Source organism: Thalassophryne amazonica, chromosome 16 (genome assembly GCF_902500255.1).
Source record: "Thalassophryne amazonica chromosome 16, fThaAma1.1, whole genome shotgun sequence".
Classification (NCBI taxonomy): Eukaryota; Metazoa; Chordata; class Actinopteri; order Batrachoidiformes; family Batrachoididae; genus Thalassophryne; species Thalassophryne amazonica.
Window position 1 is genome coordinate 87,561,856 of NC_047118.1, and position 21,090 is coordinate 87,582,945.

Sequence of the window (21,090 nt, forward strand, 5' to 3'; positions counted from 1 at the left end):
CATTATAAAAGCCCCCATCACAATTCCGCGTACATTCCGGAACAGTCGAGGTGCATTCCAAAACCTCAGACTAGATTCTGATTCTGCAATCCAAACAGTCAAACCCATTCCTGTAGCCAGCCCGAATGTTTAGCTCATGCTCAAAACATTTGAAGTGCAGTAGAAATGGAGAAATATCTAACGGTATTTGAAGTGTATTATAACTGTGTTCTGACTGCATTCTACATATTCTGATGGCATCCCAAGAGCATTCTAAACATTCTTATTGCATTCGAGGGAGAACCCCCGTCACACACAGCAAATATTGCCATTATCCGACGCATTCAACAGAAAAAGAGGCGTGGCCAGCCATGGTCCGAACACATCTGGACTGCCTCGTGCACACCTGCAGGATATTTCAGACAACAGTCAGATGACACAGACTGCTGTCAGACGGCACCGACACTGGGGCTGTCACTCACTCACTCACTCACTCACTCACTCACTCACTCACTCACTCACCCACGCGCTCGTCCTCACATTCCCAGCACAACTGTTTGTTGTGATTTGGCGCTATATAAATAAAATTGATTAATTGATTAAAATGATCTCTGATCAGGGGGTGTCTCACATGATGGAGTGCGCACGTGTGTAGAACTGGTGATCAAAGCAGTGTGTGAGTGTGTGGCTAAAATGTTCACTCAACTGTGTGTATGTGTGTCCATAAACGCTGTACCAGCAACTCCACATGCACAGGTGGGGTGCATGTGCGCACGCGAGCACTGGACCTGATGTGCATCCGAGTGCACTGCCAGCTGTCAGTGATCGCCTGCTGTTGTACAGGCCGGTGAAAAATGCCTTTAGGTGTTTGATCAGTATATATGAGGTCTGTTAGAAAAGTATAGGACCTTTTTATTTTTTGCAAAAACCTGATGGATTTGAATCACGTCACCCAGTTTATGGCAAAATTTGATGCTGCACTGCTCCAGTCGCTCCGTCTTTTTCCTTGAAACGAAAATCTGCCGAGTGCACAACACACGTCCCACACAAAGGCTGCTTACCAGGAAATGACGCAATCGACAGGCGTGAAAAAGTTCACTCATGCGCACGAAGGTTCAAGGTTTGCTCGTGCAAGCACACGTGATTCAAATCCATCAGGTTTTTGCAAAAAATAAAAAGGTCCGATACTTTTCTAACAGACCTCGTATTTGCATTGCTAGATTTTATTTGCCCAGCTGGACTCCATAACTGCTGCAGTACTGTGCTGGCAGTGCACCAACTTCCCACGTGCAACTTTCAGATGCAGTCAGTGGACTTTCTCTTTTCTCAACTATTTTTTGTTGTCATTTCACTTGATACACATCATAACACAACTGTAGTTGTATTATTGTTGTGGGATGGTGCTTCACATGGGATTTATTCATACCAGAGGTGGATTATGTATTTGTTTTCTGATCGACGGTGCCAGCACACAGCACAGCTGGAAATATTTTTGCTGGTCGTTGAGGTTCCAAAATCTTTATGACAATGTGTAAATTTTCTTGAACAGTGTGTTATTTTTTTTTTTTTTTTTTTTCTCAGCAACCACACACTTCAGGAACATGTGCTATTTTGGGTGAATTTCAGCATCTTCCCCACAAAAAGTCTGTCATTTTCACCCAAAATTCAAGATTTTAAAATTCTCTAAGGAAGACTTGTGAACAGTGCTTAGATGAATCAAACAAAACCATCAAACTCAAAGTCCACCAAGAAGTGAATGAGAAGAAGCATTTTGGGTGAACTTAATCGTTTTCACAACAAAAAAGTCTGTATAGTCCTAACTAAAAACAGAAACTAAGGTTTGAGAAACACATGAAGTGTTGTGTGGGCCGCCAGAAGAGGAGGTACTGCTGGCCCACCACCAGAGGGCCCCCTGCCTGAAATGCGGGCTTCAGGCACGAGAGGGCGCTGCCGCCCCACAAGAGCGGCCGGGGTGACAGCTGTCACTCATCGGCTATGACAGCTGTCACCAATCATCTGCTCCTCACCCCTAATAAAAGCAGGACGACACCTCCACCACGTCGCCGAGATATCGTTCTACCAAGGAGGTAAATTCTCAGCCGTGATTGTGCCTACGCACGTACTAGCTGTTCTGGTTTTTGTGATCTTTTGCAGGAGATTCAACTCGCTATTTCCAGCGGGATGCTGGGGGTTCGTGGATTGACGAGCAGTGAATAGTTTTCACTCCGAACCACGTAAAAATAGGAGATTGATTCTGCACTGTGTTCTGGTGTTAAGGTGGAGGTGTTTTTCCCACCTGACTATTAAAAGAAGAACTTGCTGACTGTTTTTTTGTTTTTTTGCTCTTCGCCAGCAGTACCAGATCCGACACGCGGAGACGGTGGCCACCTGAGGGACTCGGAACTTGGCGGCTCCAGTATTCTCCTGGTTCGGTGGCGGGGGAAATCGTGTGGTTCTGGTTCTTCTCCAGATGGACGTCTCCTATCGTCGAGCCTGCCCACACGACACCTTGATTGATTGACTTTGTACTCATTCTATAATCTGCTGTGTGTAGTTGTGGCATTCACAACAGTAAAGTGTTCATATTTGACTTCTCCTATTGTCCGTTCATTTGCGCCCCCTGTTGTGGGTCCGTGTCACTACACTTTCACAACAGGATATCTTGGCCAGCGTCATGGACTCTGAGGGGCGTCACCCAGTAGTTGAACAGCCAATGGGAGAGCAGGGTGCACAGGCAAGAGGCATGATTGGTGAGTTGCAGCACATCCTCACCGCCTTTACTGCTCGGTTGGATCAGATGACCGAGCAAAACATCCTCCTGAACCGCAGGGTGGAGGCTCTCTCTGCACAGGTGGCAGCGAGCGCTCAGGGCGCTGCTGCAGCTCCTCCTCCTGCCAACCCTGTGCAGGATATAAACGTTCCACTGGTCGTTCAACGACCCCTCCCACCATCCCCTGAAGCATACATAAGCCCCCCAGAGCCATACGGAGGTTGTGTGGAGACGTGCGCAGACTTTCTTATGCACTGTTCGCTCGTCTTTGCACAACGTCCCGTCATGTACGCGTCTGATGCTAGTAAAGTAGCTTATGTGATTAATCTGCTTCAAGGAGAGGCACGCGCTTGGGCTACGGCGCTTTGGGAACAAAATTTACGGCTCCTTCATACGTACACTGGGTTTGTGAGGGAGTTCAAAACCGTGTTTGACCACCCTAACAGGGGAGAGATCGCTTCAACTGTGCTGCTGTCAATGAGACAGGGACGCCGGAGCGCAGCCGCTTATGCAGTCGACTTCCGCATTGCGGCTGCGAGGTCCGGCTGGAATAACGCTGCGCTCCGCGCCACCTTCGTAAACGGACTGTCGTCGGTCCTGAAGGAGCACCTGGTGGCCAAGGACAAACCGCGGGATTTAGATGGGCTTATCGACCTCGTTATACGAAAGACAATCGGTTGGAGGAACGCCGTCGGGAACGAGACGAGGGGCGTGGCCGGGCACGCGCCGTCCCTCTTCCTTCCGGGTCCAAAAAAGGTCCGCCCTTCCCACGCTCCACGGCCTCTACGCTCCGTGTGGCTACAGCTCCCCCTGCTGATGAAGCTATGGACACAAGCAGGGCCACATTCAGACCACCGAATAGACAGAGGAGGCTCCCCCGCGGGGAGTGCTTTGTCTGCGGCTCAATTGAGCATCAATTGAGAGACTGCCCCGAACGGTTAAACACCAACGCCCGCCCCTAGAAACTGGGCTTAGGGTGGGCCAAGATATTCACGTGGGACACACACATATTTCCACACGACTCCCAGTTACAATCCTTAGCGGGGATTTAACCCTTCAAGCCCCAGCACTGGTGGACACGGGGTCAGAAGGGAATCTGCTAGACAGATGGGCCAGGGAGGTAGGGCTCCCTCTGGTGGCGCTTCCTTCGCCGTTGCAGGTGCAAGCACTAGATGGCACCCTACTCCCTTTAATCACACACAGGACACTACCAGTAACTCTGGTGGTGTCAGGGAATCATCGGGAGGAGATAGAGTTTTTTGTGACTCCCTCTACCTCCCGTGTGATTCTGGGGTTCCCATGGATGTTGAAACACAATCCCCGGATTGATTGGCCGTCTGGGGTGGTGGTTCAGTGGAGCGAGACCTGCCATCGGGTGTGTTTAGGATCCTCGGTTCCTCCCGGTTCCCAGGCTAAGGAGCAGGTCAAAGTCCCTTTCCAATCTGTCGGCGGTGCCGGTTGAGTACCACGATCTTGCTGACGTTTTCAGCAAGGATCTGGCACTCACCCTTCCCCCGCACCATCTGTACAATTGTGCCATCGATTTGATTCCAGGCGTGGAGTTCCCGTCCAGCAGGCTGTACAACCTCTCACGACCTGAGCCCGAATCGATGGAGACCTACATCCGGGACTCCTTAGCTGCCGGGGTGATCCAGAACTCCACCTCCCCGATGGGAGCAGGTTTCTTTTTTGTGGGCAAGAAAGATGGCGGTCTTCGTCCATGCATTGATTATCGGGGGCTGAACGAGATCACGGTTCGCAACCGATACCCGTTGCCTTTGTTAGATTCGGTGTTCACCCCCCTGCATGGAGCCAAAATATTTACAAAGCTGGATCTTAGGAACGCATATCACCTGGATCGGGTCCGGAAGGGAGACGAGTGGAAGACGGCATTCAACACCCTGTTAGGTCATTTTGAGTCATGCCGTTCGGCCTCACTAACGCCCCCGCGATGTTCCAAGCTTTGGTAAATGACGTCTTGCGGGACTTCCTGCACCGATTCATCTTCGTATATCTGGATGATATACTAATTTTTTCTCCGGACCCTGAGACTCATGTCCGACATGTATGTCAGGTCCTGCAGCGGTTGTTGGAGAACCAGCTGTTTGTGAAGGGCGAGAAGTGTGAGTTTCACCGCACCTCTTTGTCCTTCCTGGGGTTTATCATCTCCTCCAACTCCGTCGCCCCGGATCCGGCCAAGGTCGCGGCGGTGAGAGACTGGCCCCAACCTACGAGCCGTAGGAAGCTGCAACAGTTCCTCGGCTTCGCAAATTTTTACAGGAGGTTCATTAAGGGCTATAGTCAGGTAGTTAGCCCCCTGACAGCCCTGACCTCACCAAAGATTCCCTTCACCTGGTCGGATCGGTGCGATGCCGCATTCAGGGAGTTGAAACAGCGCTTCTCGACTGCACCCGTCTTTGTGCAGCCCGATCCCAGTCGCCAGTTTGTGGTTGAAGTGGATGCCTCTGACTCAGGGATAGGAGCCGTGCTATCCCAGAGCGGAGCGAACGATAAGGTTCTTCACCCGTGTGCCTATTTTTCCCGCAGGTTGACCCCAGCAGAACGGAACTATGACATGGGCAATCCAGAACTCCTTGCGGTGAAAGAGGCTCTTGAGGAGTGGAGACATCTGTTGGAGGGAGCGTCAGTGCCATTCACGGTTTTTACTGACCACTGGAACCTGGAGTATATCAGGACCGCCAGGAGGCTGAACCCCAGGCAAGCCCGCTGGTCACTGTTCTTCGGCCGTTTGACTTCCGGATCACCTACCGCCCCGGGACCAAGAACCAGAGGTCGGATGCCTTGTCCCGGGTGCATGAAAATGAAGTCAAAACCGAGCTGTCGGATCCACCGGAGCCCATCGTACCGGAGTCCGCTATCGTGGCCACCCTTACCTGGGATGTGGAGAAGACCATCCGGGAGGCCCTGGCACGGAGCCCGGACCCCGGAACAGGGCCAAAGAACAAACTGTACGTCCCACCAGTGGCCAGGGCTGCCGTCCTGGACTTCTGTCATGGTTCCAAGTTCTCCTGCCACCCAGGGGTGCGAAGGACCGTGGCAGTGGTCCGGCAGCGCTTCTGGTGGGCGTCCCTGGAGGCTGACGTCCGGGACTACATCCAGGCCTGCACCACCTGTGCCAGGGGCAAGGCGGACCACCAAAAGGCACAGGGACTCCTTCAGCCGCTTCCTGTGCCTCATCGCCCCTGGTCCCACATCGGTCTGGATTTCGTCACAGGCCTCCCGTCGTCCCAGGGGTACACCACCATCCTCACGATAGTGGACCGGTTCTCCAAGGCGGCCCACTTCGTGGCCCTCCCGAAGCTCCCGTCGGCCCAGGAGACAGCGGACCTCCTGGTCCACCGTGTCGTACGTCTGCATGGGATACCAACAGACATCGTCTCAGATCGTGGTCCCCAGTTTTCCTCGCAGGTTTGGAGGAGTTTCTGCCGGGAGCTGGGGGTCACCGTGAGCCTCTCGTCTGGGTATCACCCACAGACCAACAGACAGGCAGAACGGGCTAACCAAGAGCTGGAGCAGGCCCTGCGCTGTACGACATCCGCACACCCGACGGCTTGGAGTGAACACCTGGCCTGGATCGAGTATGCGCATAACAGCCAAGTGTCCTCTGCCACGAGGTGTGTCTGGGGTACCAACCGCCTTTGTTTCCTGTGGTGGAGGGAGAGGTCGGTGTGCCCTCGGTCCAGGCCCACCTGCGGAGATGCCATCGGGTGTGGCGCACCGCCCATTCGGCCTTGTTGAGGGCCTGGACAGGGCGAAGACCCATGCAGACCGCCGACGATCCCCGGCCCCCGCATATCAGCCCGGGCAGGAGGTGTAGCTATCTACGAGGGACATCCCCCTCCAGGTCGATTCCCCCAAACTCAAGGACCGATACCATTGGCCCTATAGATTACTCAAGGTCCTCAGTCCCGCCGCAGTGAGGCTTCAACTCCCGTGCTTCACTGCGGAATGCCAGCCGGTGTTTCACGTGTCAGACTTAAACCACATCACACCTCACCCCTCTGTACACCCCGGCCCGCCCGCCTCCTGCCCATATCATGGACGGGGACCGGCTTGGACCAGTGCGCCGGCTGCTGGACGTCCGTCGAATGGGCTGGGGTTTCAGTATTTGGTGGACTGGAAGGGGTATGGACCCTAAGAACGCTCCTGGGTGAAAGAGGTCTTCATCCTGGACCCGCCCTCCTGGCCGATTTTTACTGTCGCCACCCGAAACAAGCCTGGTCGGAGGCGCCAGGAGGCGCCTGTTGAGGGGGGGGGTCCTGTTGTGTTGGGCCGCCAGAAGAGGTAGGTACTGCTGGCCCACCACCAGAGGGCGCCCTGCCTGAAGTGCGGGCTTCAGGCACGAGAGGGCGCTGCCCGCCCCACAAGAGTGGCCGGGGTGACAGCTGTCACTCATCAGCTATGACAGCTTGTCACCAATCATCTGCACCTCACCCCTAATAAAGCAGGACGACACCTCCCCACGTCGCCGAGATATCGTTCTACCAAGGAGGTAATTCTCAGCCGTGATTGTGCCTATGCACGTACTAGCTGTTCTGGTTTTTGTGATCTTTTGCAGGAGATTCAACTCGCTATTTCCAGCGGGGATGCTGGGGGTTCGTGGATTGACGAGCAGTGAATAGTTTTCACTCCGAACCACGTAAAAATAGGAGATTGATTCTGCACTGTGTTCTGGTGTTAAGGTGGAGGTGTTTTTCCCACCTGACTATTAAAAGAAGAACTTGCTGACTGTTTTTTGCTCTTCGCCATCAGTACCAGATCCGACACGCGGAGATGGTGGCCACCTGGGGGACTCGGAACATGGCGGCTCCATATTCTCCTGGTTCGGTGGTGGGGGAAATCGTGTGGTTCTGGTTCTTCTCCAGACGGACGTCTCCTATCGTCGAGCCTGCCCACATGACACCTTGATTGATTGACTTTGTACTCATTCTATAATCTGCTGTGTGTAGTTGTGGCATTCACAACAGTAAAGTGTTCATATTTGACTTCTCCTATTGTCCGTTCATTTGCGCCCCCTGTTGTGGGTCTGTGTCACTACACTTTCACAACATGAAGTCAGCAATGAATGATCAAGGACAAGAAAATAACATGAGCGAACAAACACAGAAACAAGACAATCTGGCACCAGCTTAGGCAAGGTGTTATAAAGTCTGATCAACAAGATCAACTTTATTTATTCTGGGGGAAATATTTCATATTATTTAATATCTATTCATAAGCGGAAGCATAATAGGATGGCAGCCATTTTGATTTTGGTCCATTAAAAACTGTGAAGGTGGTATCCACCTGATTCCTGCTCACATAACATGTACAACAAAAATGCTTTAGGTTCCCAAAATACCATTTTGCAACTGGACTAACTGGACTAAGTTTGAGCCCACTGGATATTTTGCCATGTTTAAGCAGTCTGCAATGAGAACATTGTAGCAAGGTGATTACAGTAATGTTACAGAGGATTTTCTGTGCATGCAGAACATCTATCTCACCCCAAATGCCAGTACGCTGCTGGGAAATGAAACTTTCCAGGCGAGCAAGAACAGCAGTCTCCCCTCCTCGCCGTCCGGTACTCCCGTCATCCACCAAAAGAAAAGCCTGGTAGTTACTGTCCAAGCAACAGGAGTCAGTGGATGTGTAACGAGCGGGAAAACATCCCTAAAACACACGGAATTAAAAAAGAACAAGGAGTAAAATTTAGAGGGGAACACAGGTTCGAACAACACAACTGCAATAACAATAACATATGGCTTGTTTGCCCAACAATGATCAAATAAGGTCACAGCACTGGTCCTGATTTTGAAAAATTTTGAATGAAATGAGTCTTGCATAATATTACTTCTAAATCATCTTCAGTGAAATATGTGGCACCTCAGGATTCTGTTTTAGATCCCGTGATTTTCTCACTTCACGGAGTAGCAGATGGAATCTGTTAATCAGTGAAATTACCTGGTGGAGCTGGTGGTTGCAAAGAAAACCTGCACCATTTTGGCCCTTTCTGGAATTAGTTTGAGACTTGTGGTTTAAACCCTTATAATAATAATAATAATAATAATAACAACAATAATAATAATAATAATAATAAATTCTTAATTTATATAGCACCAAATCACGACTAATCGCCTCAAGGCACTTCACAAACATCATTTAAAAGCAGAATAAAATGAAACAAGATTAAAACACAATAAAAAAAAATAACCATAAAAAGGTAAAAGAAGTAAAATAAATAAAGGAATAAAAAAGACACACAATCATATAAAATACTAATGATAAAACAGGGAGAACAAATGTGTCTTCAGCCAAGCTTTAAAAGTCTCCACAGAGTCCGACTGTCGTATCTGCGCAGGCAGATCATTCCACAGAGCTGGCGCGCGGTGATAGAAAGCTCTGTAACCCACTGACTTTTTCTTCACCCTCGGGACACACAATAGTCCTGCACCCTATGAACGCAGAGCCCTAGCCGGCACATAGGACTCAACCAGGCCGGCCAGATGGGGGGGTGCCAGTCCGTGAACAATTTTATAGGCCAATAGTAATACTTTAAAATCCGATCTCAAGGAGACCAAAGCTAGTGAAGGGATGCCAGAACCGGCGTAATATGGTCAAACCTTCTGCTTCATGTCAGAAGTCTGGCAGCAGCATTTTGAACCAGTTGAAGACCCCTGATGCTGGACTGTGGTAAACCAGAAAACAAAGTATTACAGTAGTCCAATCTAGAAGAAACAAAAGCATGAATCAGTCTCAGCATCAGCCATAGACAAGATGGGACGAATCTTCGCTATATTTCTTAGATGGAAGAAAGCAGTCCTCGTAATGTCCCTAATGTGGAGGTCAAAGGACAACATAGGATAAAAAATTACCCCAAGGTTCCTCACTTTGTCAGTATGTACAGCATGTACAACACATGAACCTAGGCTAAGCGCTAGCTGATCAAACTGATGCGATGTCTTGCTGCGAGACAGTCCTGTAAAGATTTTATGTGGACAGGATTTCAAGCAGCTATCAGCATATACAACTGAGTGTCATCAGCATAGCAATGAAAAGCAACCCCAAAATGCCGCAAAATATTCCCAAGGGGTGCCATATACAGGGAAAAAAGCAGGGGGCCAAGAACGGATCCCTGCGGAACCCCGAACTTCATGCCCCTAAAATCAGAGGTAGTGTCATTGCACAAAACACAGTGGGAACAGTGTGGTTTAAACCCTTCACTGACTCACTCTGTTGTGGTCCTTTAAAGCCTTTGTTGACTCACTCTGTCGTGGCCCTTGAAAGCCTTTGTTGACTCACTCTGTCGTGGCGTGGAAACCCTTTGTTGACTCACTCTGTGGCAACCCTTTAAAGTTTTTGTTGACTCGCTCTGTCATGGCCCTTTAAAGCGTTCATTGCTTGTTCTGTCACAGTCCTTTAAAGACTCCATTAACTCGCTCTGTCACGGCTCGACTGCTTCTGTTGTAGTTCTTTAAATCCTTCATTGACAAGCTCTTTTGTGGTCCTTTAAAGCCATCAATGACTTGTTCTGTCGCGTCATTTAAAGCTTTCGCTGAGTTGCTCTGTCGCAGTCCTTTAAAGCCTTCGCTGAGTCATTCTGTCGCAGCCCTTTTAAAGCCTTCTTTGACTCGTTCTGTCACAGCCCTATAAAGCCTTCGTTGACTTGTTCTGCAACAGCCCTTTAAAGCCTACGTTGACTCACTCTGTCAAGGTCCTTTGAAGCCTTTGTTGACTCACTCTGTCGCAGCCCTTAAAAGCCTTTGTTGACTCACTCTGTTGTGGTCCTTAAAAGCCTTCATTGACTCCTGTCACGGCCCTTTAAAGCCTTCATTGACTCCTTCTGTCGCGGCCCTTTAAAGCCTTCGTTGAGTCGCACTGTCGCAGTCCTTTAAAGACTTTGCTGAGTCATTCTGTCACAGCCCCTTAAAGCCTTCATTGACTCCTTCTGTTGCGGCCTTTTAAAGCCTTCATTGACTCCTTCTGTTGCGGCCTTTTAAAGTCTTCATTGACTTTGTTCTGTTGAGGTCCTTTAAAGCCTTCATTGACTCGCTCTGTTGCGGCCCTTCTTCGTTGACTCGCTCTGCCGCTGCCCTTTAAAGCTTCATTGACTTGCACTGCCGCGGCCCTTTAAAGCCTTCGTTGACTCTCTCTGTCGCAGCCCTTTAAAGCCGTCAATGACTCATTCTGTCACAGCCCTTTAAAGCCTTCGCTGACTCACTCTGTCGCAGCCCTTTAAAGCCTTCATTGACTCATTCTGTCACAGCCATTTAAAGCCTTTATTGACACACTTTGCCGGGCCCTTTAAAGCCTTCATTGACTCTCTCTGTCGCAACACTTTAAAGCCTTTGTTGATTTGTTGACTCGCTCCATCATGGTCCATTAAAGCCTTCGTTGACTCATTCTGTCACAGCCCTTTAAAGCCTTCGTTCACTCGCTCTGTTGCTGTCCTTCTTCGTTGACTCACTCTGCTGCTACCCTTTAAAGCCTTCATTGACTCGCTCTGTCGCGGCCCTTTAAAGCCTTCGTTGACTCTCTCTGTCACAGCCCTTTAAAGCCGTCAATGACTCGTTCTGTTGCAGCCTTTTAAAACCTTCATTGACTCATTTTGTCGCACCCTTTTAAAGCATTTGCTGACTCACTTTACCGGGCCCTTTAAAGGCTTCATTGACTCTCTCTGTCGCAACCCTTTAAAGCCTTTGTTGATTTGTTGACTCACTCCATCATGGTCCTTTAAAGCCTTCGTAGACTCATTCTGTCGCAGCCCTTTTAAGTCTTCGTTGACTCGCTCTGTCGCAGCCCTTTAAAGCCTTCATTAACTCATTCTGTTGCAGCCCTTTAAAGGCTACGTTGACTCACTCTGTCACAGTCCTTTGAAGCCTTCACGGACTCACTCTGTTGCGGTCCTTTAAACCCTTTGTTGACTCACTCTGTCGCGGCACTTTAAAGACTTCGTTGACTCGCTCTGTTGCGGTCCTTTGTTGAATGCTTCTGTTGCAGTCCTTTAAAGTCTTCGTTGACTCGCTCTGTCACGGCTTGAGTGCTTCTGTTGCAGTCCTTTAAACCCTTTGTTGACTCACTCTGTCGCGGCACTTTAAAGGCTTTGTTGACACGTTCTGTTGTGGTCCTTCAAAGCCGTCAATGACTTGTTCTGTCGTGGCCTTTAAAGCCTTCACTGAGCCACTCTGTTGCAGTCCTTTAAAGCCTTCGCTGAGTCTTCTAACATGGCCCTTTAAAGCCTTCATTGACTCCTTCTGTCACTGTCTTTTAAAGCCTTCATTGACTTGTTCTGTTGCGGTCCTTTAAAGCCTTCATTGATTCACTCTGTTGTGGCCCTTGAAACCCTTTGTTGACTCACTCTGTCGCAGCCCTTTAAAGCCTTCGTTGACTGGTTCTGTCACAGCCTTTTAAAGCCTATGTTGACTCACACTGTCACGGTCCTTTGAAGCCTTTGTTGACTCTCTCTCACACGGCCCTTGAAAGCCTTTGTTGACTCTCTTTTTCGCAGCCCTTTAAAACCTTTGTTGACTCCTTCTGTCGCGGTCCTTTAAAGCCTTTGTTGACCCACTCTGTCGCGGTCCTTTAAAGCCTTTGTTGACTCACTCTGTCGTGGCCCTTTAAAGCCTTTGATGCTTGTTCTGTCATGGTCTTTTAAAGACTCCATTGACTCGCTCTGTTGCGGTCCTTTAAAGCCTTTGTTGACTCTCTCTTTCGCAGCCCTTTAAAACCTTTGTTGACTGCTTCTGTTGCAGTCCTTTAAAACTTTTGTTAACATGCTCTGTCGCGGTCCTTTAAAGGCTTCGTTGACTCGCTCTGTTGCGGTCCTTTGTTGAATGCTTCTGTTGCAGTCCTTTAAAACCTTTGTTAACATGCTCTGTCGCGGTCCTTTAAAGGCTTCGTTGACTCGCTCTGTTGCGGTCCTTTGTTGAATGCTTCTGTTGCAGTCCTTTAAAACCTTTGTTAACATGCTCTGTCGCGGTCCTTTAAAGGCTTCGTTGACTCGCTCTGTTGCAGTCCTTTGTTGAATGCTTCTGTTGCAGTCCTTTAAAACCTTTGTTAACATGCTCTGTTGCGATCCTTTAAAGGCTTCGTTGACTCGCTCTGTTGCGGTCCTTTGTTGAATGCTTCTGTTGCAGTCCTTTAAAACCTTTGTTAACATGCTCTGTCGCGGTCCTTTAAAGGCTTCGTTGACTCGCTCTGTTGCGGGTCCTTTGTTGAATGCTTCTGTTGCAGTCCTTTAAAACCTTTGTTAACATGCTCTGTCGCGGTCCTTAAAGGCTTCGTTGACTCGCTCTGTTGCAGTCCTTTGTTGAATGCTTCTGTTGCAGTCCTTTAAAACCTTTGTTAACATGCTCTGTTGCGATCCTTTAAAGGCTTCGTTGACTCGCTCTGTTGCGGTCCTTTGTTGAATGCTTCTGTTGCAGTCCTTTAACGCCTTCATTGACTCACGGCCATTTTTTGTTGACTCTCTCTGTTGCAGCCCTTTAAAGTATTCATTGACTTGCTCTGTCGCAGCCCTTTAAAGCCTTCGTTGACTCACTCTGTCACGGTCTTTTGAAGCCTTTGTTGACTCACTCTGTTGCGGCCCTTTAAAGCCTTTGTTGACTCACTCTGTTGTGGTCCTTTAAAGCCTCCATTGACTCACTCTGTCACCGTCTTTTGAAGCCTTTGTTGACTCACTCTGTCGCGGTCCTTTAAAGCCTTTGTTGACTCACTCTGTTGCGGGCCTTTAAAGCCTTTGTTGACTCACTCTGTTGTGGTCCTTTAAAGCCTCCATTGACTCCTTCTGTCGCGGTCTTTAAAAGCCTTCATTGACTTTTTCTTTTGCAGTTCCTTAAAGCCTTCACTGACTCACACTGACAGAATTTATTTATTTATTTGAATTAGATTCATTGTATATTTGAGTGCTCACGCAAAGAGATGCCAAGTACAAACACAGGTTTGTGTTGGAATAATGGAAGCCGCTGTACACTATTTGGGGAAAATATACATTTGTGAAGTGCATTAAAAAGGAAACATAATCAGTCAGTGATGACGGATGGAGATCGTGAGATCATGTGACGTCTCTGTGACTGAGTACCTGTGCATTGACAAGCTGATGCCGGTTGTGCACAATGCCCCACGGTGCCACGCCAACAGCTATCACTTTTTTCTGGGACACTGTTGATGCTGCAGCCTCATAGTCACGCACCGCTTCACCAACACAGCGGGCCACACCCTCTCTCAGACCCCCGGTCAAGATCCAAGCTCCTGACCAAGTGCAGAGAAAACAGACTGAGCTGCCAAACAAATCAACAAGTGGGGAAAAGGTTTTGCAAAATACAACACACACACACACACTTTCCATGTAATTGCATAGGAAAGTGTCCAAACTTTTGGCTGATACTGTATATGTAGTATTTTCTGTACTCTAAACGTTTGGCTGGCCCTATAACTTTTTTAAAAAATCACATGTATTAAAAGATTGCATTATCATCTATGGCCACAAGATGGCACCATCTACACACGTAACAAGCTGCGCCTTTATCCTGATCTGAACCAGGTACTGTCTGATCTACACTCTGAAGCAGCAGGCGGTGGTAACGCACCATTAACCTGAATACCAACTTCTGTACAACAAGAGGTAGAAAAAGAAGAAGTTGATGTAAATGTGGAGGATGTGCTGGGTCTTAGAGAATCAATGAAAATAATAAATCATGCTCTCAAACTGAATAAAGACAGGGAATAACTTTCATATGGGGTGGCATGGTGGTTTAGTGGTTAGCGCTGCTGACTTACAGTAAAAAGGTAGTGCCACCTCGTCTTCTCATCTCGTCCTTAAGTTCTTTGTGTTGTGTATAATATTATGTAGCTCGTTATCTTCTGCTTGCTAATTTGGCATTTGCATTATAAATAAATAAATGTCCAGATTAAATTAATTTCACTTAATGCATGAAGAGGTTCACAGCACATAAAAAAATGCTATTCGTGTGTGTGTGTGTGTGTGTGTGTGTGTGTGTGTGTTTCTGTACCTGTCCTCTGTGCTGCCCTCACCAGCCCGTTTCTTAGAACATCTTTGACCCAGGTTTTGATCTTGTCGCTGCCTTCGCCCCCCACCACAGATACCACCATGTTTGGCGGTGGCAGTCCCCAGTGTGAGGTCATCAGGGTGTAGATGATCTGAGGTGGGGTATCACTCGACAGCCGCACAAACTGGATGCAGCAGAGAGTGGCACAGTGTCAGTGACAAATAACCACAACATCATGCTCAAGCTGCCATCATCACAAAATACACTCAACCAAAATATTAATTCAACACAAATTCTATTTTCATTCATGATGTGCACACAAAAGTCTTATTTATTTATCTATTTTCACATTTGTTAAGAAGAGAAGAAGAGGGGCCTTTTTGTTGCCCTGCAAGTTGCCGAAGAAGCCTGTTCTGCAATGGTAAGATCTCGCACACACACACACACACACACACACTGCCACCACTCTGCAAATTCAAATTATTATAATTTTAAAGTAGTCGTGCATGCAAATTATTATTTAAAATCTTTACTACCGTGACTTCTAAAGAAGTGTGTGTGTGTGTGTGTGTGTGTGTGTGTGTGTGTGTGTGTGTGTGTGTGTGTGTGTGTGTGTGTGGTGTGTGTGTGTGTGTTGTGTGTGTGTGTGTGTGTGATAATTCAATAATAGCTGGATGGATTTCCTTCAAACCTGGTGGGAACATGAACAGATATCTAGGGTTGATTAGATTTTGGAGTAGGTTGGTCAAAGGTCTGCAAAAGATCTATTCAGTGTCTCTCAACAACCACAAAGCACACTGAATTCATCCTAATTGTGCTTGTGCAAAGAGGAAGATGTCCTGCTTTACTTTTTAAACTATCTTAAGCAACCAAGAGAGTTAAAATGCTGAACAAAATATCAATGGAATTAATATCTAATGACAGGGCAGCTGTCCCTCCTAATGATGGGACGGATGCCTCTCCTGATGACTCCCCTGACAACTCTCCTGATGATGTGAATGACTCATTACCATGAACAAAAGACTGAAACTGCTTTGATCTGAGTACCCCATTGTTAAAAGGGGGTAGGGGAGTACTCAGGTACTCAGCCAGTGCATTGTGATGCAGGAATGGCTGCGTATGTTGTGCGCAGGGGGGGAAGCTCTGGCCCACCCCTCCTTCTTCTGTGTATCTGTGGCAGACTCATCCATTACCCAGGCCGAAAGTCACCGATGGTGGTTATGAAAGCTCCTCTGTGGGCAAGGCTCCTGGGTGATGAAATACGTCCTAGAGTACCTTAAGTCTCTGAATGTTGTGGGACTGTCTTGGCTGACACGCCTCTGCAACATCGCGTGGCGCTAGCAGACCGTGCCTCTGGATGGCAGACCGGGGTGGTGGTCCCTCTGTTTAAGAAGGGGGACCGGAGAGTGTGTTCCAACTATAGGGGGATCACACTCCTCAGCCTCCCCGGTAAGGTCTATTCCAGAGTACTGGAGAGGAGAATTCGACCAATGGTCAAACCTCAGATTCAGGAGAAGCAGTGTGGTTTTCGTCCTGGTCGCGGCACACTGGACCAACTCTACATGCTCCATCGGGTGCTCGAGGGTTCATGGGAGTTCGCCCAACCAGTCCACATGTGTTTTGTGGATCTGGGAGAAGGCGTTCCGACCATGTCCCTAGGGGGCACCAGGTGGGGGGGGGGGGGTGCTCCGGGAGTATGGGGTCCGGGGTCCTTTGCTAAGGGCTATCCGGTCCCTGTACGACCGCAGCAGGAGCTTGGTTCGCATTCCCGGTAGTAAGTCAAACCTGTTTCCAGTGCACGTTGGCCTCCGCCAGGGCTGCCCTTTGTCACCAGTCCTGTTCATTATTTTTATGGACAGAATTTCTAGGCACAGCCAGGGTGTAGAGGGGGTCTGGTTTGGAAACCACAGAATCTCATCTCTGCTGTTTGCGGACGATGTGGTTCTGGTTGGCTTCATCAAATCAGGACCTTCAGCGTGCACTGGGGCGGTTTGCAGCCAAGTGTGAAGTGTCCGGGATGAAAATCAGCACTTCCAAATCCGAGGCCATGGTTCTCGACCGGAAAAAGGTGCTTTGCCCTTTTCAGGTCGGTGGAGTGTCCTTGCCTCAAATGGAGGAGTTTAAGTATCTCAGGGTCTTGTTCATGAGTGAGGGAAGGATGGAGCGTGAGATCGATAGACGGATCGGTGCAGCATCTGCAGTATGCCGGTTCGCTGTATCGGACCATCGTGGTGAAGAGAGAGCTGAGTAGGGGGGCAAAGCTCTCGATTTACCGATCAATATGTTCCGATCCTCACCTATGGTCATGAGATTTGGTTCATGGCCGAAAGAACGAGATCGTGAGTACAAGCGCTGAGATGAGTTTTCCTCCGCAGGGTGGCTGGGCACTCCTTAGAGATAGGGTGAGGAGCTTGGTCACTCAGGAGGAACTCGGAGTCGAGCCGCTGCTCCTCCACGTCGAAAGGAGTCAGTTGAGGTGGCTCGGGAATCTTTTCCGGATGCCCCCTGGACGCCTCGATGGAGAGGTGTTCCGGGCACGTCCCACTGGGAGGAGGCCCAGGACACGCTGGAGGGACTACATCTCTCGGCTGGCTTGGGAACGCCTTGGGGTCCCCCAAGCTGGGGGAGGTGTTTGTGGATCGGGAGGTCTGGGCGGCTTTGCTTGAGCTGCTGCCCCCGCGACTCGACTCCGGATAAAGCGGAAGAAAATGGATGGATGGATGAATAAAGAAACACTTGACCCATACACACACCTCTTGAAGAAATGATGATACAGGACAGTTTGAGAAGAGCTATCATATCAGAATTTTACAACTTATCATGTGATGGTGCTCATACTACATCTATAAATGCACGCCTTAAACTACTACAGTACAAATGGATAATGCACACTTATTTAACTCCAGTAGATTTAAATGGATACAATAAAAATATACTGGACATCTGGACAAAATGTATGGAAGCTTGAGGCACTCTTTTGGGAATGTAGGAAAATAAAAACTGTTTTGGGAAGAAGTAAGAATTATAATTGAGAAGATAATTTCAAAACAAATTGTACTTGATCCAAAGTTTTCTCTGTTAGGCATATATCCTGAAACACAGAATTACAGTAAGAATGACAGAGTATTCATAAACCTGAGCTTCCTATACGCTAAAAAATGTATTGCAATGTTATGGAAAAACAATAATAGACCAAGTTCCGTTCAATGGATGAAGCAGATCTTATAAAACCTTTCACTGGAAAGGATAACTTACATATTAAGGGTAAACCACAAACTTTTTATTAATTAATAATATTTTTTTGTTCTTTACATCTTTATGCCATGCACTTGCATACGTCGAGTTGTGCAGATTACCATTTCTTCAAAAAGGAGAAGCATTTTTGTTTGTTTGCTTGTTTGATTGTTTTATACCTCTATGTCATAAATGCAGCAATCTGATGTTTTGTTATATATGTTATGTGAATGTAAAATGCTGTATTTCATGGTGCTAAAACGCTAATAACAATATTGTGGAAAAATAGAAAGAAATGTTTCTATACCCTTCCTAGATTTCTGCCCAGAGACAATCCTCTCTTGGAGGTCCACAGACAATTAATTTGCCTTCATGCTTGATTTGTGCTCTGACTATCAACTGTGGGACCTTCTATGTAGACAGGGTGTGCCTTTCCAACTCATGTCCAATCAACTGAATTTACCCCAGGTGGACTCCAATTAACCTGCAGAAACATCTCAAGGATCAGTGGAAACAGGAGACATCTGAGCTCAATTTTAAACTTCATGGCGAAGGCTGTGAATACTTAAGTACATTAGTTTTTCATTATTTTTAATAAATTTACAAAAAAAAAAAACAACTTTTTTTTACTTTTCACATTTTACAGTGTATTTCATCAGTGCGTTTTATGTCTTTACACCCAAGGTAGAATTACATAGGATTGTTGACATTGAGATACTGCCTATTACCATCTCTGATCATGCACCTGTTGCACTAAAATAGTATACAGACAAAGACCAATATTCACCAATGGAGACTTCATGCATCCCTCTGTATCAATAAAAAAAAAAAAAAAAATCACCTCTTTCATCACAGCAGAGCTCAAGAGCTATCAGGATATCAATGCCTCACCTAAAATAATGCCCCTTATACTATTCTGCACTGTCTCAGCCTGATCCCATCAGATCTCAGAAGCTAAACAGTGTGGGACCTGGTTAGTACTTGCATGGAGACCCTTTTTGAACACCAGGGGGCTGTGTTGTGTTTTCTCAAGGTTCAAACAAGAGTTGCGTCAGGAAGGGCATCCGGCGTAAAACTTGTCCTAAATACCAATGCAGATTTGGCTGTATCCACTGTGGTGTCCCCAAACAAAATGGGAGCAGCTGAAAGGACAACAACAGCAACAACATACTATGGAACTATGCAAAGGCATACATTAGGGGCTGTATAATTAATTTTATCTCGGCTGGAAAAAAAAGGAGAGGGATGCTAAGCAGCAACAGCTACAGGATAAAATAAAAGAATAAAAGCTTTAGATAGATACAGTGAGGCAAATAAGTATTTGATCCACTGTCGATTTTGCAAATTTTCCCACCTACAAAGAATGTAGAGGTCTGTAAATTTTATCATAGATACATTTCAACTGTCAGAGAGAATCTAAAAAAAGAAAAATCAGAAAATCACACTGTATGATTTTTTTAAATAATGAATTTGCATTTTACTGCATGAAATAAGTATTTGATCACCTACCAACCAGCAAAAATTCTGTCTCTCACAGACCTGTTAGTTGTCTTTAAGAAGTCCTCCTGTTCTGCAATCTTTACCTGTATTAATTGCACCTGTTTGAACTTGTTACCTGCATAAAAGACACCTGTCCACACACTCAATCAATCACACTCCAACCTGTCCACCATAGCCAAGACCAAAGAGCTGTCTAAGGACACCAGGGACAAAACTGTAGACCTGCACAAGGCTGGGATGGACTACAGGACAACAGGCAAGCAGCTTTAATGTGGCTGGGGGGAAGTTCTCCTATGTTTCCTGTAGCAGGAAAGGGAAAGTTCTCCTACAGTCTACACCAGAGAGCCTTCGTGCGCTGCCTCACGGAAATAGCACATTATGAGAAATGAAAAGAAAAAACTACTGTGTGAATTGTAAACAGTGGATGATTCTCTTTTCTTGCTGACAATAACAGTCCCGGATGTCATCATGACTGACATCTTTAAATGGCTTTGACAGAGGTTGATGAATAAATTGTGGACATGCTGCTTCCAAATCAGAACCAGCGCATCCACAATCAATCTCTACAAATGATCATTTCATTTTTCCCATTACACACCCTTAGAAATGGCATCATTTTTACAGGCACGCTGTTATAACGCTAGCGAGATGTGCGTATATATAGTTGTATGCAAAAGTTTGGGCACCCCTGATAATTTTCATGATTTTCCTTTATAAATCAATGAATGTCTGGATCAGAAATCTCAGTTAAATATATCATATAGCAGACAAACATACTGATATTTGAGAAGTGAAATGAAGTTTCTAGTACTTACAGAAAGTGTGCAAAATTAGGAAGGTGCATAAATTTGGGCACTCTTGTCATTTTATTGATTTGAATACATTTAGCACTAATTATTGCAACACAAAATTGGTTTGGTAAGCTCATTGACCCTTGATCTCCTTACACAGGTGAATCCAATCATGAGAAAGGATATTTAAGGTGGCCATTTGCAAATGTTTCCCCTCTTTGCATCTCTCCTAATGGAGTGGCAACATGGGAGCCTCTAAACAACTCTCAAATGACCTGAAAACAAAGATTGCTCAACATCATGCTTTAGGGGAAGGATACAAAAAGCTATCTCAGAGATTTCAGCTGTCAGTTTCCACTGTGAGGAACATAGTGAGGAAATGGAAGACCACAGGCACAGTACTAGTTAAGGCCTGAAGTGGCAGGCCAAGAAAAACCTCAGATAAGCTGAAGCGAAGGATAGTGAGAACAGTCATAGTCAACCCACAGACCTGCTCCAAAGACCTACAACATGATTTTGCTGCAGACAGTGTCTCTGTGCATCATTCAACTATACAGCACACTTTGCACAAAGAGATGCTGTATGATGCTGTAATGCAGAGGAAGCCTTTTCTGCGTACACGCCACAAACAGAGTTGCTTGAGGTATGCTAAAGCACATTTGGACAAGCCAGCTTCATTTTGGAAAAAGGTGCTGTGGACCATTGAAACTACAATTGAGTTATTTGGACATAACACGGGGCGGTATGCATGGCAGAAAAAGAACACAGCATTCCAAGAAAAACATTTGCTACCCTGTTGGGGTGCCCA

The 21,090-nt window shown here is 47.1% G+C and overlaps 1 protein-coding gene across 1 annotated transcript in view; it reads right to left on the reverse strand.

Annotated features, from left to right (window-relative positions):
- The window catches only part of trpm4a (transient receptor potential cation channel, subfamily M, member 4a), a 505,210-nt gene that overhangs the window by 377,624 nt on the left and 106,496 nt on the right, over window positions 1–21,090 (reverse strand). Inside the window, exons 4-6 of the mRNA XM_034189807.1 lie at window positions 14,761–14,941; window positions 13,830–13,999; window positions 8,257–8,422 (exon numbers count right to left, since the gene is read on the reverse strand). Coding sequence (XP_034045698.1) covers window positions 8,257–8,422; window positions 13,830–13,999; window positions 14,761–14,941 — 517 coding nt within the window. The remainder of the gene's footprint in view (window positions 1–8,256; window positions 8,423–13,829; window positions 14,000–14,760; window positions 14,942–21,090) is intronic.